General features: G+C 35.3%; 2 protein-coding genes across 2 annotated transcripts; both read right to left on the reverse strand.

The window, feature by feature from the left end:
* On the reverse strand, nt 201-16,703 carry LOC110261611 (olfactory receptor 4F3/4F16/4F29-like). The gene is made up of 2 exons (XM_021099327.1): nt 16,639-16,703; nt 201-2,097 (listed from the first exon to the last, which is right to left on the reverse strand). Exon 2 carries the CDS (start codon nt 2,058-2,060, stop codon nt 1,254-1,256), a length of 807 nt encoding a protein of 268 aa, XP_020954986.1. The 5' UTR covers nt 2,061-2,097; nt 16,639-16,703; the 3' UTR covers nt 201-1,253.
* Nucleotides 15,529-16,464, reverse strand: LOC100151929 (olfactory receptor 4F21-like). Its single transcript, XM_001929447.1, has one exon. The coding sequence runs from the start codon at nt 16,462-16,464 to the stop codon at nt 15,529-15,531; it is 936 nt and encodes a 311-aa protein (XP_001929482.1).

The following is a 17,929-nucleotide window of genomic DNA, read 5'->3' on the forward strand; positions in this document are numbered from 1 at the left end:
GGACTGCTTCTTAAAGTTTTGATTCCCTTCTGCAATTTCTCAGTAATTTTGTTTTTCTTCCCTAACATAGTTTTTATATTTTTTAGATTGTTTAGATGTAACTAATGGAAAGAATAGGGTACTGGGCTTATGACATTTGGCAAGCACTGAAAATTCACAATGATTTTTACAAGGCACTACAAAATTTCTTAAAGTTTTTATTTTGTGTATTTGAGTCATATCTCTCTCCAGTTATAACTCCTCTTGACTATACATATTGAAGTGCTTCCATGCATTTCTAGAAATAAATCCAGGTAGAGAATAAACACAATGCCAAAAATAGAGAGAAAGCAAAAGAATAATTTTAGAGAATAGATAAAAGAAAGAACAAATTACTGGGTCATGGTTATGCATATATATGTGAAAAAAAGGAAACCAGTTGACATCATTAATTTAGGCTTTCAAAATTCTTCCCAGCAGGGTCTACATTATGAATATATAATACATTGAGTGATCATGGGACAGTTATCTAAGAGAAAAAGCAGGAAGAAAAGAGGCAGGAAGACAGACTTCAATGAAACAGGAGATATTAGCATTCCTCTAGTCTGGAATAAGATTGTTTTTAACTATTTGAGAAAGAATTTGAATAGAAAATTTTCCTGATAAACATAAATATATCCTCAAAATTATAAAGAGACAGTTGGTAAAATAAGCCTGAAGAAATTGGTTGAAATATAAATATTTTCCAACTAACCAAAGGAAGGAGAAATAGAGCCATTATTGGTACATATGGAGATTATCAATATCAAGTGAATAATGAGCATCTTAGTTACCTGGAAGGACATATTATCAGTAAATATATGGATAAATTGAAACAATAAAAACTTACAGTCAAGAGAAAGAGGAGGCAAAGAAACTAGCTTGAACAAAATGACTATAATTACTACATATATATGCAACCCAAAGTAAATAAGTAAGTTTTGAATTAAGTTCTATCTAAACCTTCATTCTTTTAGGTGGAAATATCTTTCTTAAAAAGTGTGGTTAGCATTTACATTAACTGCTAATGCACTAAAAAAGCTAATTCTAAACTTTAAGACACAGGTGATATGATGATCAGGATAAAGTCCTTACAAAATTATTTATGATATCTTTCAAAAAATCATTAATAGTCTGAAAGTTCTCTTCACTGCTGCCTTCATCTCCTTATTCCTGAATGTATAGATAACTGGATTCAAAAAAGGAGTGAGAACTGCATCAGAGAGAGCAAGAAACTAGTCCATTTGTGAATTTGGGTGTGGCCAGGTATAGACAAACAGGGTTGGACCAAAGAACAAAAGTACCACAGTGACGTGAGCTGACAAAGTGGAGAGAGCCTTGGATGAACCACCTGAGGAGTGTTTCCAAACCGTAAACAGGATGAAGATGTAGGAGATGAGGAGTGTGAAGAAGGAACCGACACAGATAAACCCACTATTGACAGTGACCATGAACTGCAGTCTGTAAGTATCCATACAGGCCAGTCTGAGGAGCCGAGGAAGGTCACAGTAAAAGCTGTCCAATACATTAGGGCCACAGAAGGGTAAATTAACAACAAATGCTAACTGGAACAGTGAGTGGCTGACACCAAGGGCCCAGGCAGCAGCCAGAAACAAAAGGCACATTCGTGGGCTCATGATGGTCTGGTAGTGGAGAGGCTTACATATGGCAACATATCTGTCAAAGGCCATGGCGATGAGCAGCACCATCTCCACACCCCCAACAACATGGATGAAGAAGATCTGAGCAATGCAGCCTCCAAAGGAGATGACTTTACACTTTCTGAAAAGGTCGTAGATCATCTTGGGTGAGGTGACAGAGCAGGCACCCAAGTCAGTGAAGGAGAGACCGGCCAGTAGGAAGTACATGGGGGAATGTAAGTGAGGATCAGTGGTCACAGAAAACACAATGAGGATGTTTCCAGTCATGCTTGCCAAATAGAGCACAGAGGAGAACACCAGGAGGAGAAGCTGGATCTCCCATGAATCAGTGAGTCCCAGAAACACAAACTCAGACACAACTGAGTGATTCCATCCATCCATTGGTCCAACCAACAGGGCTGCTGCTAAAATAATAGAACTAAAAAAAAATGAGAAATAAATTGTGATTATAAGCGATATTAGCGGTATTAATTACAGGCACATCTTGATGACATTGTGGATTTGGTGCAAACAGCTGCTATAAAGTGACTATCACAAAATAACAAGACAAATTAATTTTTTGGTTTTCTAGTGCACATGAAATTTATGTTTACAGTATACTGTAGTCTATTAAGTGTGTAATAGCACTCTGTCAAAAAAGAAAAACAGTTAATAAAACTTAATTTAATTTTATTGCTAAAAAATGCTAACCATCATCTGAGCCTTAAGTAAGTCATAGTACCAACATTAAAAAATCACTGATTATAAATAACCATAAAAAATATTATAATAATTAAAGAGTTTCAAATATTGTGATATTTACAAAAATACAACATAGATACACTGAGCAAATGCTGTTGGGAAAATTGCATTGTCAGACTTGCTCAATGCACTGTTGCCACAAGCCTTCAATTTGTGAAAAATGCAGTGTCTGTGAATTGCAATAAAGTGAAGCACAATAATATGAGGTAGGCTTGTATTTATACTGCATTATTATATTACATATGACAACTACCTGATAATACAATTATTCACACACACTTACTAAATATTCATGATAATGATGCTGCTGATGATGAAGACAGAAGCATAACTCAAGAGACCATATTATTCAACATTCATTTATGATAAAAACTATCAACAGTGAGCACAGAGGGAACATATCTCAACATAATAAAGGTCATATATGACAAACCCACTGCTAACATAACAGTCAATGGTGAAAGCTGAATGCTTTTCCTCTAAGATCAGGAATAAGATAAGGATACCTACTATTTTAATATTTATTCAACATAGTGTGGGAAATCCTAGCCACAGCAATCAGAAAAGAAAAAAATAATTACAAGGAATCCAAATTGGAAGGAAAGAAGTAAACTGCCACTATTTGAAGGTGGCATCAAACTATATATAAAGAAAATCTATAGGAGCCATCAAAAATAATTAGAATAGATAGATTCAGTAATTTGAAGGATACAAAATCAGCAAATCTGTCACATTTCTATATAGTAATACCAAACTATCAAAAAGATAAAAATTTTAAAATAACACTTATAATTGCATCAAAAAGAATAAAATACCTAGGAATAAATTTAACCAAGAAATTGAGAAACTTTTATATTGAAAATTACATGGTACTCACACATACCAGGCACAAAACTAGCTTCAACAAATGTAAGAGTTTGAAATTATTTCAAATAACTTCTCTCACCAAAATGGCATGAAACTAGAAATCAATCACAGGAAAAGAAATCAGAGAATCCTGACTACATGGAGACTAAACAACATGCTACTAAAAAAACCAATGGATCAATGAGGAAATCAAAAAATATCTCAAGACAAATGATTATGAAGACACAAGCATTCAAAATCTATGAGATGCTGCAAAAGCAGTGCTTAGAGGGACATTCATGGTGATACAGGGCTTCCTCAAAATAGAAGAAAAATCTCAAATTGACAACTTAACCCATGACCTAAATGAATTATAAAAAGAAGAACAAACAGAACCTAAGGTCAGCAGAAGGAAGGAAATCATAAAGATTGGAGAGGAAATCAATAAAAAAAAAAAGGTTCAAAATACAACAGAAAAAGAAAATCAATAAAACAAAGAGCTGGTTCCTTGAAAAGGTAAAAAAAATTGAACAAACTTCTGGCCAAACTCACTCTCCTCAAGAAGAGGAGAGAAACAACCCCAATAAACACAATAAGAAATGAAAAAGGAGAAATTTCAATGGATACTGCAAAAATACAAAAGACCATAAGAGAATACAATGAACAATATATACAGCAAAGTGACCCAGTCTCACACTCACACACACACATACACACACACACACACACACAGAGAGAGAGAGAGAGAGCTGTGGCTGTGGCTGTGGCTGGCAGCTATAGCTCCAATCCAATCCCCAGCCTGGAAACCTCCACATGCTGCAGGTGTGGCCCTAAAAAAAAAAAAAAAAAAAAAAAAAAAAAAAAAAAAAAAAAATCTCCATTATTTCATAAAGCCTTTCTTGACAGTTTCAGGTGATAAATGGTCTGAGATTTTTTTTTCTAACTTCCATAAGTCACAAACTCACTAATCCACTGGAAAGACATAAACTGCACATATAATAAGTAAAATATAAAGCAATATGCTTATTGCCATACAAACAGTAGAGAAACTTATTTGTTGAAGGAGTTGGGGGGGGACAATGAAAATTCAAAAGAAGGACCAGTATTATCTAATGAAGTCAAGAATTTCAGCAAGAGGAAGGAATGCGATCTGTCCTTTTATATATGAATGCTAAACACTTTCATCTGTAATCTGTGGAGTCTTTTGCTATTAACCATAATGCTTTAAAACTTTCATTTGCATATCAGGTTTGAAATTTTATAACCAGGTTCAAAAGTGAGTATATACTTCCAGAATGATAGTCTGGATAATAAACCCTCCACACTTCAGAAGCCATAACTCCAATGCACTCCTCTCTCTACACCATCTTTTCATATAGATGCCACATGCAAAGAAAAACATCTCTCATCTCAAAATTGACAGCAACCACAACTAACAGCCTCTATCCAGGGGCATCCCATCCGAACAACTCATCTTGCTTTGGGATAAGAGGAACTTTTCTCTACATCTGACACTCAATCTCATGAAGCTTGGCAATATTCTGAGAGGTAGAAAGAAAAGGGATCAAAGAAAGTAGTAATAACAAATGAAAACAGAGAAAGACACAAAGAAAGAGGAAATTAGAAGAAATATGCATAATGATAATAAAAGGAAGAGAGAGAGAAAAGGGGGAACATACAAGGACATACTGAGGGAGAAAACTCAGAAGAGTTCAGATAAAAGATCCAACCCCCACCTCTAATCAAAAGATTCAGTTTGAAAAGGCAAATTTCTTCAGTACCTGCCTAGCCAGGCTCACACAATTTCTGTGAATATCACACATAATAATGAATGTAAAGACGTGTTTTACAATGCAATGCAAACATAAATCACAACTGCTACCCTGACTGAGAGGCTTACAGCAGAGCTATAAGTAGCTTGGATTTTGAAGTCTATCAGGGCTGTCTTCAAACCCAAACTCCACTACTCATTTGTAATGTGAGTATGGAAAAGTTACTCAACCTCTCCGAGCCTGTTCTCTCATTTGTAAAGGGAGAGAACAATATCTTCCTTGCAGGGTATGGTGGGAACTAGGTGATATGCTATGCCTAACAAATACCTAGTGCATACCTACCTTAATAGCAAGGGCACAGTAAGTGGTGCCTAAGAGACAACAAGGACTATTTGTAAGGTAATGTCCTTATATATGTAAGCATATATCCTCTGTAAGACATATAAGCTATATATCCCAGTTCTATGTTCCACATACTAAAAAATCTTCAATTCAGAATTTATTAATCTAAGATAATTAAGTAGAGTTGGTGCTGTTAGGTTTCCTGGTGTCCAGGCAGCTTGAAGGTCTTCATTAGGAATACTTTGCAAGAACGATCTTACTCCTAGGTGGAGACACAGGGCTTGTTCTGTGAGAAGTTTGTTTTCTGACAAGTAGTAAATCAGTCTGTGCCACTTCCCCAACACTTCTTGCCTTACAGCCAAAACCATGGATAAATTCTCATTAAAAACTACTACACCTCAGATAAAACTGAACATTTTCATATGAATGAGGGAGGGGATGCTTCATAGAATTTTCAAAGGATGTGTTTAACCAGATAAAAATTCATATAAACTTGTTTAGGAAGAGGAAGCAAACCCACAAATGCCTGTCTCTCAGGAAATAAGAATTTTCCTCCCAAACTCTCATTTTTTTTCAAGATCCATTTAGCATACTTTAGTCATAGCTGTTGGCAACACAAGTGGAAAACACAAAAACAATTTACACATGTCAAAAAATCAGTCACAGATGTAAATAGCAACTGAGGCCAATGTAGTCCTAGTTCTTTCATTTTTGTTCTAACATGGCTTCTTATTTAATTGTTTTATTAATGAAAATTTATTTATTGAATAGGTAGTCTGTGCCCATTGCTTAGAAAGACAATGTCTAACTAACCTTTTAAATAAATCTAAAAGGCACAGTAAGATGAATGTTACAGACTTAGTAACACCGAGTAAAGTAGGAGAAGCCTACAGCTGTGGTGATCAGAAAAGACAAAGTGGAAAAGGTAGCATTGAGAAGAGCTTCTGTAATAATAAATATTATACTATATACAGAGAGAGTTTGAAGAATTATTTCAAGCAGATGGTACGAAATGAGAAATGACAGGTAAATTCAAGGCACTCTGGGATAATGGTAAAGAATGAAGGTTGCCTGGAGAATGGAAATTGTTTAAGACAACAGTCAAAACTAAGATGAGAAAGTTGAGACTAGTTTTACTTGACCTCAGTCGCTAACTTGAGATGGTTGAGTACAGTTAATAAATAAAGGGGTGCAAAGACTTAGGAGGAAGGAATCAATGATGAGATCCAAGTTTGAGGAAAATGATTTATTTGTTAGTGTGATAGATAAACTGGACAGAAGTGGGGGGGAGAAACCCAATAAAAGAGACTGCTGTAATGGGATCTGATTTGAGAAAAATTTAATCTCATCAAAACCAACTCTATCCTTAGAACATCAAAACCTTTGTTTTCTGATTTTCTTACTATTTTTACCCTCTCACCTACCTGTTTTGCCAAGGGAACTAAGAGATCTCCTAAAGATTCAAATATGATCTCCACAAAAAAATCAACCAGATCCTATTCAGGATCATCACACACACATACACACACACACACACACACACACACACACACACACACACACCTCTGTGTATAAACAATGTCACAGTAAGAGTAGAAGTTAATTATGACCCTAGAGGGCAATGACCAAGTGATGCTGCCAAGACTGAAATTACTTGGCCTGGGAGTTATTGCCTATGATAATTTTGGTTTTTCCCAGTGTAGCCATGCAAAGAAACTGTTGCTGAGGAAATAAAAGGTTTGTAATTTTCTTATGATAAAGTGAACTTCTGCCATCTTCTAGAAGTACTTTAACTATTTATTTTATGGTGACCGAATATGCATTCCCCAGCAAAATTTAAAGTGATCATTTTCATTTTCAAATATTTTATATAATTTAAATAGTACATATTCATCTTAAGAACATGAAAAATACAGAAAAATATTTTTAAAACCTTGAGAACAGAAATTTTGAGCATTCCTCTAACATCACTAATTGTTAGAGAAATGCAAATCAACATTACAATGAGGTATCACCTCACACAGATCAGAATGGCCATCATCCCAATGTCTACAAATAATATGGAGTTCCTGTCGTGGCTTAGCAGTTAACGAATCCAATTAGGAACCATGAGGTTGAGGGTTCCATCACTGGCCTCATTCAGTGGGTTAAGGATTCACGTTGCCGTGAGCTGTGGCTCTGGCGTAGGCTGGCAGCTACAGCTCCGATTAGACTCCTAGCCTGGGAACCTCCATATGCCACATGTGTGGCCCTAGAAAAGACAAAAAAAAAAAAAAAAAAAAAAAAAAAAAAGTCTACAAATAATAAATATTGGAGAGAGCATGAAGAGAACCTTCCTACTCTGTTGAGAATGTAAATTGGTAAAACCACTATGGAGAACAGTATGGAGGATCCTTAAAAAACTAAAAATAGAACTACCATATGATCCAGTAATCCCACTCTTGGGTATTTATCTGGAGAAAACACAATTCAAAGAGATACATGCACCTCAGTGTTCACATATATGTATGTATACACATACATATACATGTATTGGAATGTTACCGAGCCATAAAAATGAAATAATGCCATTTGTAGGAACATGGATGGACCTAAATTTTATCATACTAAGTGAAGTAAGTAGGACAGAGAAAGACAAATATATATCACTTGTATGTACAATCTAAAAAACAATTTATTTACAAGATATAAATAGACTAACAGACTCACAGGAAACAAACTTACAGTTAAAAAAAGGAAGGAGTATGAATAAATTAAGAGTTTAGGATTAAAATATACATAGTACTATATATAAAATAGATAACCAACAAGGATCTACTATATGGCACAGAGAGCTATACTCAGTATCTTGAAATAACCTATAATGGAAGAGAATATAAAAAAAGAATATATATAGTATGTATTTATATACATACTATATATACACGTGTATAACTGAATCACATTGCTATACACCTGAAACTAACACATTATAAATCAAATATATTAAAATAATTTTAGAAAGAAATTTTGATAATTCTTTTAAAATATTTTAAAATGTGAAAATAAAGTCATTTTGGAAATCAGTTCTTTTGCATATTATTGTACTGAATTCTCAGAACAACTTTGCAGAGTAATTACTGCTTTCAGAGCATAATTTCAATCTATGCATTAAACCAAATCATGTAACTAATAAAGTTTAGTTTCATTTTTGAACCCAGAACTAAAACATTCTTTCTTGTTCTTCTCTATAGCATACCTCCTTGACAAGAGTAAAAATACAATATTGCCCATTTATCTTATCAAGCAAAATCAAAATATCAAGCAAGAGCAATAACCACATAAAAGTAACTAGATGCCAAACCACTTTGAAAATAGATACAGAACTCTGGCTTAAGACGGCAAAATAAGAAGTTTCTTCTCTTCTTTCTAAGCCAAAGTAATAAAGATCTAACCAAACCCCTACCTCACTCATTATAAGCCTTTACTCTTGCACTCAAAAACCATTCCAGGATTCCTGTCGTGGCTCAGTGGTTAATGAATCCGACTAGGAGCCATGAGGTTGCAGGTTTGATCCCTGGCCTTGCTCAGTGGGTTAAGGATGCGGTGCTGCCATGAACTGTGGTGTAGGTTGCAGATGCAGCTCAGATCCTGCTATGCTGTGGCTCCAACATAGGCTTGGCAGCTGCAGCTCTGATTAGGCTCCCAGCCTGGGAACTTAGGTGCAGCCCCAAGAAAGGCAAAAAGACAAAAACAAAAACAAACAAACAAAAACTATTCCAGCTTTTCCCTCTCTCTTCCACATCATCCATGTTCCCTCTCCATTGTGTCATTCCCCACAGCTTTTACCATTTGCTACGGCTCCTCTCTTATTAAAATCTTTAAATGCAACCTCCCATTTTGCTATTGTTCTACTTCTCTAAAGACTTTTGCAACAAAATTCCTCAAGAGAGGTATCTGTGGTCTTGGTCCAATTCCTATTGTTTTCCCTCAAATCAAAACTTTCCTGGAGTTCCCATCGTGGCTCAGTGCTTAATGAATCTGACTAGGAACCAGGAGGTTGCGGGTTTGATCCCTGGCCTCGCTCAGTGGGTTAAGGATCCAGCGTTGCCGTGAGCTGTGGTGTAGGTCGCAGATGCAGCTTGGATCTGGCATTACTGTGGCTCTGGCGTAGGCCAGTGGCTACAGCTCCAATTGGACCCCTAGCCTGGGAGCCTCCATATGCCGTGAGTGTGGCCCTGGAAAAAGACAAAAAAAAAAAAAAAAAAAACTTTCCCCTAATACAACCATTATCACTTTATCAGCCCTCTCATGATCTCCTTATCTAAATCTAAAGATGAATTCCTTGTCCTCTTCTTTTAACCTGGTTATTTATCCCAATGTTCATACACTATTTCATTACTTAGATTCCCAGGCATCACAAAGCCCAGGTTTTTCTTCTGCATCACTGAATGCTCTTTCTTAGAAGTCTTAATTAATTATTATTTACTTTCTTTCTGAATTCTTAATGTTTGAGAATGGCAGGGCTCAGGTATTTTATTAATTCCATGTCTTTCTACCCATATTCATACTCTAGTTTATCTCACCTAGTACCACACCTGTAAATAACATCTATATGACAATCTCTTGCTAAGGTATATCAGACTTACTTATTCAGATGCCTACTTTACATTTCCACTTGTACATCCAATAAACATCTAGATATAATGTATACAATGTGTCTTGCTTTTACCTACTCCTCCATCTTAAGTGATGACAAAACATCCTTCCAGTTGTTTAAGTAAAAACAACTTGGAGTCCTTTCAAATCCAATCAACTGGAGAATCCTATTAGCTAACTCTTCAAAATCTTACCACTGACATCTTACCATGTACATTGCTACCCAAGGCACTATCTCTTTCTTCCCTTAATTTCTGCAGCTGACTACCAACTTGTTAATGTGGAGACCACTGCACCACCCTTCCCCAGACTATTCTCAGCAGGACACCAAACATAAAAGTACTTTTTTTTTTTTAAAGCTTAACAATATTGTGTCTTGCGGTTGCCAAGGGGGGTGGGGGGAGGGAGTGATATGGATTGGGAGCTTGGGGTTCATAGATGCAGACTATTGCCTTTGCAATGAATTAGCAATGAGATCCTGCTGTGTAGCACTGGGAACTATGAATAGTCACTTATGACAGAGATTGATAATGTGAGAAAAAAGAATGTATGCATATATGTGTAACTGGGTCATTATGCTGTACAGTAGGAAAAAATAATGTATTGGGGAAATAAAAATAAAATAGAATAAAAAATGTTAAAAAAAGTCAGAAACACATGCTGTCTGTTCCCTGTGTGAAAGCATAGCATAAACTGAAAGATCATTTAAAAGCAAGCAACCATCAGAGATCTGTCCAGTTCAATAATCAGCTCTTTTAATTTTCCTCTGTCTTATTCTTGAAACATTTTTGAAGTTATTCTTCAAAAATGTCTCTAAAGAATTTTTGTTTGTTTAACCCTAAAGTACAGAAATAAGCATAGTTGCATTAACTATTAAAAGTGGGTTGCTTCCCAAGAAAAAAGAGTGTGTGTATCTGCGTGTGTGTATATATATATAATGTCACTTTGATATACAGCAAAATTGACAGAAAATTAAAATCAAGTATAATAATAAATAAGTAAAAATTGGATTGCTTTTTGTCTAACATAAAAATAATACAGATTATAATTATAATAATATAATCTTTTCACTTGAATACCCTTATATGTGCTTTTATTTTTAATATACTTGATATTGTTCATATAATAAATGTTCTCCTCACAAAAAATTATAAAAATATTTTAAAGTAAATATATATAGTTAAAAAACAGAAAAAAATTTTAAATATTAGTAATATTATATCATCTCTCTTCTCAGAACACTCCAGTGGTAACCCCACTTCCTCAGAGTAAAAGCCAACTCCTTTACTCTATTCTGCAGAACCCCACATGCTTTGGCCTCCCTTTAACTCCTTGAATATTCTCCTACTATTTTCCCACACTTTATATGCTGATGAAGTCACACTGGGCATCTTGATGTTTCTTGAAAACACCAGCCTTTGTACTGGCTGTACCTCTGACTGGGATGCCCTTCCCCTTGACATCTGCATTGCTAACTCACTCACCTATTTCACAGTTACCATCAAGGGCATCTTCCCAATGATTCCTACCCTAACTATCCTTCTTAGAAGTTCAAACCTTCCCCCAAGTCTGGTGTCTCAGATCCACCTTAACCTACTCTACTCTATTACTATGGCACTTACTTCTTTTTTTAATGTCAATTTTGTTTTATTATTATTTTTAATAGTTATTTCCTGAATACAATTTTTTTTTTCTACAGTACAGCATGGTGACCCAGTTACATATACATGTACACATTCTATTTTCACATATTATCATGCTCCATCATAAGTGACTAGACATATTTCCCAGGGCTACACAGCAGGATCTCATTGCTAATCCATTCCAAAGGCAATAGTTTCTATCTATTAATCCCAAGATCCTTATCCACCCTACTTCCTCCCCCTCCCCCTTGGCAACCACAAGTCTATTCTGCAAGTCCATGATATTCTTTTCTGTGGAAAGGTTCAATTGTGCTGTATATTAGATTCCTGATATAAGCGATATCATATGGTATTTGTCTTTCTCTTTCTGACTTACTTCACTTAGTATGAGAGTCTCTGGTTCCATCCATATTGCTGCAAATGGCATTATTTAGTTCTTTTTTATGGCTGAGTAGTATTCCGGTGTGTATATATACACACATCTTACTAATCCAACCATCTGTCGATGGACAGTCTTTTTAACTTACTATAAAACCTCCTTGTTTGTTTTGCTTATTACTTATTGTCTGGATAGATCCAGTAGAATATAAGCTTCACAATGGTACAAATTGTTATTTATTTTATTTACTGATGATGCACCCCAAAAGCCTAAAATAATGCCTGGCACTTGGTAGGCACTACTACTGTATGAGTAGTAGTGCCTCATATTTGCTGTATGAGTGAAAAATTGACACACAGAGACAGAGAGAGGAAATGAAAGGGTGAGAGGAAGAGGGAGAGAGAGAAAGAATTACTCTTGGGTATCTTGTTTTCATGACTAAATAGATGATAATGAAGGAGGATTCAATACTATTTTGAATCTGTTCAGTCAAAGGATATATGAGGCATCCAAGAGCAAATGTCAGAAGATATATTACACATGGGAAGAGACAAGGACTACATTTTATATAATAAGTTGGTATAAATGGTTAGAAATCAGAAGGGAAATGATTATTCACTAAATGGTACTGAGAAAATTAATAAGCGAATTTGAAAAAGTTAGATCCTCTCCTATTATTTGCACCAAAAAAAATCCAGATGAATAAAATATTTCAGAAATATATGTCTGTTAAAAAAATAATAAAGCAAAAAATCATTTTAAATTAAAAAAAGAAATACATATCCATGAATATTCACTAGATATTGGAATGGAAAAGGACTTTCTAAGAATAAAACTATAAAGTCAAATTTAAAAGCTCCATGCGATTGGAATCACGAAAGTACAACTTTAATGCTGCAGAATACAGTAAGTAAAATTAAAACAACAAACTGGGGGAAGCATTCTGAACACAAATGTAATAATGGTGTTGATATCTTTATCATACATGTGGAATGGGTAAAACAATATGATGGAACTAGTATTCCACCTATGAGGATGAAAAGGGGAATACCACATCAACAGTTATTAATTTCTATTTCAATAAGAAAAAATATAACGGACATTTTTTTTTTTTACCTGACCTGAATCACTTTTCCCCTTTCATTGATGCTGTACCCCACCTCATTCATTTGCAAAATGCCCCTTCTGAATTTCATGTAGTTCTCTGGACTTGTCAACCAGATAACCTTTGCCCCTACCACTAGGGTGGGCATGTATCCAGTTCTGATTTATGAGACACTTGGAAACTTTTGTTTTTCTTTTGTCTTAGTTATTTTAAGCTTGTTTTTATTGGATTCTGACACATGTAATTCAAAGAGTTCAAATTAATAATGTGTGAAAAAGCATTAAAAAGTATTAAAGAACAAAGAATTTTTTAAATGTTTTATCTTTTTTTCTTTTAAATTCATAAAGATTTTTTATTAAATGATCAAACCCACTGCTTTGCAATAGATATACACTATAACTCTTTGGAGAGATAAGAGTTTATTATTATACTTTATTAATTCCAAATATATCAATCTATAAAAGATGTCATCTGAACTACATACAGAGGTATATGAAAAAACTTTTTGAGGCAGAGCAAAAAATTTAAGATAATATTACTTGACCAAAAGAGGAATAACAAATATAATTATGATAATGTCATAAACTGCAATATTACATATGCATTTAAAATGATTTTATTCTATGATATGTAATATTGTAAGGAAATTCTCAGAAAAAGATAAAGGATAAAAATGTAGAGACTATAAAATCCCAATTTTATAGATATATATTTACATTTTGGCATAGAAAAACACTAGAAATAAATATACCAAAATATTACTAATAATTATATCCAGATGGTGATTTTATGGGTTATTTTCAGTCTGATCTCTAATTTCCATATAAATCTTACATAATGAGTACATCTTCTATTGTTGAAGAAAACATAGTATTTTCTTAAAGAAATAACAACAGGTATTTCACATCAGAAGTAACTGAAAATGTAGTGTCCTTAGAATTTAAGATGTATTTGTCAATACCCTTCTGACTGTAAATGACAGAACCACAACTTAAACTTATGCAAGATAAGTTAAGAAGTAAATAAGGGCCACTTATAAGACCAAAGAAGTATTGGTAAACTGGTTAAGATGTATGGAGTATGTATTCGGATGTATGAAGATCAGCAATATCTGCAGTGCATCTTTGAGAATAAGCATTGATTCTTCTTCCTCTTTTTTTTTTTTTGTCTTTTTGTCTTTTTAGGGCCACACCCACAGCACATGGAGGTTCCCTCCCAGGCTAGGGGTCTAATCAGAGCAGTAGCCACCAGCCTACACCACAGCCATAGCAACGCCAGATCCAAGCCGCATGTGCAACCTACACCATGGCTCATGGCACCATGGGATCCCTAGCCCCCTGAGCAAGGCCAGGGATTGAACCCTCAACCTCACGGTTCCTACTCGGATTCATTTCCGCTATGCCACGATAGGAACTCCTAAGCATTCATTCTTTGTTGAAATGGATGTGAACTGAAATTTCTAAATCTGTTGATGGAAATTCCTCACTCCTATAGAAGAGAATACAGTCATATGTAACACAGCTCCCAAAGTAAAATTTAGTTTGCAATGACTCAAATCATTCAAATGCAATAGGAATGGTCACGTCAGCTGAAGGAAAAGGAAGACACCTGGCTAATTACATGTAGAAATAAGAATGCATCTGTATGTACATAGGGATTAGACGGCCTGTATGTATAGACAAAACTCAAACGGTAAATTGGTGATAACTAGCCAATATCATCCAGATAAAAGGGCTGGATTAAGGATCTTATTTTTCCAAATGTGATGACAGGCAAGTCCTAGTGTGAATATATAGGCATTAAGTATCAAAATCTGATATGATTAAATATTTGAATAATCCAGCTAACTCCTCTTGTTATGATTAGCTCTCCACTGATGTTCATATCATTGCTTGACTTCCAGAAATTTCCCTGCAGTGAAAGAATGAGTTACACTTATGTAGAAGTTCAGGCCACTTAAATGATTTTTTGTTGTCAATTTATAAATTGGCATATTGAAATAGATAGGTGTATATACATATAAAATATGTATATATTTCATCTAGTATCAATTTACTTACTGTCAATCAGCATTCCCTTATATAGTCCACTCTGACACTGAAAAGACTGATTTTAGAAGCATAGACCATAGTAAATTCATCAAAATAATATCTCCTAAGAGACAAGCATTGGCATTCTCCAGAAGAAACTTTTTACCATACCACATCCTTCCTCCAACCACAGGCTATAACACAAGGTCTCAGTTAATATTTTTTAAAGAACCATGTTATTTTAATCTGGGGCATCTAAATGTTAACATGGTACTTGGAAACTTCTGATACTGAAATAATAGAAATTTAATGTTACTCCAAGTTTGTAAGGAAACTTCATAATATTTTGGCATTTAAGAAATCCTTCTATAATTAATAAATTGACTACATACTTTCCTCATGGCTACTTTCATTTCTTTGTTCCTGAATGTGTAGATAACTGAATTTAAAAAAGGAGTGAGAACTGCATCAAAAATAGCAAGGAATTTGTCTAGGTGGGATGTGGGATGAGGCCAGATATAAACAAAAATACAAGGACCAAAAAACAAAATCACTACCATGACATGAGTTGACAAAGTGGAGAGGGCCTTGAATGAAACACCTGAAGAGTGTTTCCAAACAACGATCAAGATAAAAACATAGGAGATAATCAGTATGAAGAATGATCCCAGGGATATAAATCCATTGTTGACTGTGACAATGAACTCTAGCCTGTAGGTATCTATGCAGGCAAGTTTGATGAACCAAGGAAGGTCACAGTAAAAGCTGTCTAGTATATCTGGGCCACAGAATGGCAGTTTTATAACAAAAGTCAGTTGAACCACAGAATGAGTCAAGCCAATTATCCATGCAGCAACCAGAAGCAAAATACACATTTTTCTGCTCATAATAGTCATATAGTGAAGAGGCTTGCATATGGCAACATATCTGTCAAAGGCCATGGCTATGAGAAGCACCATCTCCACACCAGCAATAACATGGATGAAGAAGATTTGAGTGATGCAGCCACTGAAGGAAATTACTTTACACTTTCTGAAAAGATCATATATCATCTTGGGAGAAATGACAGAAGAAACTCCCAGATCAATAAAGGAGAGATTGGCCAACAGAAAGTACATGGGGGAGTGTAAGTGAGGGTCAGAAGTCACAGTAAGTAAAATAAAGGCATTTCCCATCATACCTGCCACACAAAAAATGGAGGAGAACAGAAAAAGAAGTTGTCTCTCCCAGGAGTTGGTGAGGCCCAGGAACAGAAACTCTGAAACCATAGAATGATTTGCTCCATCCATTTCTCTATCAGCTGGAATGTTGTACAGATAAAGATAATGAGAAAGAAACTAAAATAAGTGTTAATGATGTTCCATATTATAATGATTGATTATATAAGGATCTCAACACTGAGAAGACTACATATCTTATCAAATCCTTCTCAGGGCCGAATCATCACTAAATAAATATTTTACCTGTGGTCACCTAAAGCAGTTGAGTCACTTTCACATACTATATGCCTTTCACCACATCCTCCAGGACATCTACAAACAAGAGGGAAAAACATATATGAAAACATAGTAGATGTACATAGCAAGGATTGGAAGGGGCAGTCCTTGCACAGTGCAATACAAAGAGAAAAAAAAAAGGAAGAGTGGAGATGTCATTTGGCAGAAATCACTGGTTCTACTTTTAATCTGTTCATAAAACAATGCTTTAGCCATTCAAGTTGTCTCACTTCTTAACATCACCTCATCTCTGGCATATAATGCTTTTTGTAATCTATCTTATACCACTACTTACGATCACATTTGCAATTCACACAAAGCCCACAGAGTAAAGGTAAGCATAAGAGAACCAGGCATGGGGCCCAGAGGTGACTCTAGAGCATGACAGGTCCCAGGAAAGGGTCAATGAGATATTCATGGCACAGGGCATCTGCATGGACACCCAGGAGTACAAGTGAAAGTACTTAGTAGAGTGGTTAGTGGCCAGGACGTGGCCAGGATGTGCAAAGTTGTGTATATGTGCTATGGGAGGGCTATTATGAGAGGCCAAGGAATTTAAGGAAGCAAATTTGATCCATCTAATGAGATTCTTCACGACCTTTGAGGTTTGTGAATCTTGGTTATAGCTACTGAAGCCCTAAGCTTTTGGAATTTTTTTGGAGATGAAGAAATGCACGCTAATGCCATAGTTGTCATTTAACCATTGTCCCTCTTCTCTCCTGTCCCTCCCTCTCCCTTAGCCCCTTTTTTCCTTCTTATCTCATCTCTCTGATTCAAACCTCCCACATATCTAGAATAGAAGCCAAGTCTGACTCTTTCCTGACCTTCACTCTGGGCCATTACATGAACGTCTCTAGTTCCTACCCACTTTTGCAGTTACCATATAAAAAATATATTCTCTTGCCTGTGAGTCAAACACTTCTATATCTCAAGCCCTCCTGCTCCCCTAATATTTAGATATGCTTCTAAAAGGTGAAATGAGTTGAGTAAAAAATGGGAGGTTGCAACATAAACAATAAAGGGATGGTAAAAAAAAAAAAAGGTGATAAATATACAAACAGCCTCAGACCTAGAACTTTCAGGCAAGAGAAATGCAACAATAGGAAAAAAAATGAATCCCAAAGCTATGCCTTTTAATATGTGTGTTTATATATGTCCACATACATACATCTGTTGTGCATGATTTGTGAAGTTGATCATAAACTTCATTAGTGATTATACAGACCAAGAGTCTCGGTTTTCTAGTCTACATATGGCT

This window comes from Sus scrofa, chromosome 7 (assembly GCF_000003025.6).
Source record: "Sus scrofa isolate TJ Tabasco breed Duroc chromosome 7, Sscrofa11.1, whole genome shotgun sequence".
Lineage (NCBI taxonomy): Eukaryota > Metazoa > Chordata > Mammalia > Artiodactyla > Suidae > Sus > Sus scrofa.

What these genes read in the sequence shown, in the direction of transcription:
- LOC110261611 (XM_021099327.1), bottom strand. Translation starts at nt 2,060, where the DNA reads ATGGATGGATGGAATCACTCAGTTGTGTCTGAGTTTGTGTTTCTGGGA.
- LOC100151929 (XM_001929447.1), bottom strand. Translation starts at nt 16,464, where the DNA reads ATGGATGGAGCAAATCATTCTATGGTTTCAGAGTTTCTGTTCCTGGGC.